The sequence below is a fragment of the Miscanthus floridulus genome, chromosome 19 (assembly GCF_019320115.1).
Source record: "Miscanthus floridulus cultivar M001 chromosome 19, ASM1932011v1, whole genome shotgun sequence".
In the NCBI taxonomy this organism is placed as follows: domain Eukaryota; kingdom Viridiplantae; phylum Streptophyta; class Magnoliopsida; order Poales; family Poaceae; genus Miscanthus; species Miscanthus floridulus.
In genome coordinates, this window is record NC_089598.1 from 20,316,978 (window position 1) to 20,317,718 (window position 741).

Here is a 741-nt window from a genome sequence, read left to right on the forward strand (position 1 = left end):
TCTCTCTCTCGAAACTAGCCTGTTCATCAGCTTGATGTGAACAACGCTTTCCTCCATGGCAATCTTAATGAGACAATGTACTGCATTCAGCCCTCTGGATTCGAGGATTCCAATCATTCGGACTACCCGTCGGGGGGTTGATACCCCACGGTTCGGTTCCTGCTAAAAAAATCATCCAAACTACGTCTGCCGTCTAAACCACTCCCTCTACGGTCTCAAGCAGGAGCGTCGGGCATGGTACAGCCGCTTTGCAGCCTACTTGGTCTCTCTCGGGTTCATGGAATCAAGTCTGACACTGCGCTCCTCGTGTTCCGCCGTAGTGCTGACATTATTTACTTGCTGCTCTATGTGGATGACATCGTCCTCACTGCTTCGTCGACAACACTCCTCCAGCGCACCATTCGTGCCCTACAGCAGGAGTTCTCGATGAAGGACTTGGGTAATCTTCATCACTTTCTCAGGATGCAGGTTCAGCAACGGCCTGATGGTCTCTTCCTATCACAGCGCCAGTACATGCAAGAGATCCTTGACCATGTGGGCATGGCTGCTTGCAAGCCCTGCTCCACCCTGGTGGACACTTGTTCGAAGGTCTCCGCCCTGGATGGTGCTCCTATTAGTGACGCCACAAGTTTTGCTGGTGCTTTACATTACCTCACATTCACTCGTCCAGACATCTCCTATGCCATCCAACAGGTCTGCCTCCACATGCACGACCCCGGGAGCCTCATCTTTCAGCTCTAA

At 52.2% G+C, this 741-nt stretch overlaps 1 protein-coding gene across 1 annotated transcript; it reads left to right on the forward strand.

Moving 5' to 3' along the window:
- Nucleotides 1-234: 234 nt before the first annotated feature.
- LOC136525686 (uncharacterized mitochondrial protein AtMg00810-like) lies at nt 235-741 on the forward strand. The gene has a single exon (XM_066518587.1). The coding sequence runs from the start codon at nt 235-237 to the stop codon at nt 739-741; it is 507 nt and encodes a 168-aa protein (XP_066374684.1).

Excerpts from the sequence above, each read along its gene's own strand:
- LOC136525686 (XM_066518587.1), top strand. The coding sequence starts at position 235 with ATGGTACAGCCGCTTTGCAGCCTACTTGGTCTCTCTCGGGTTCATGGA.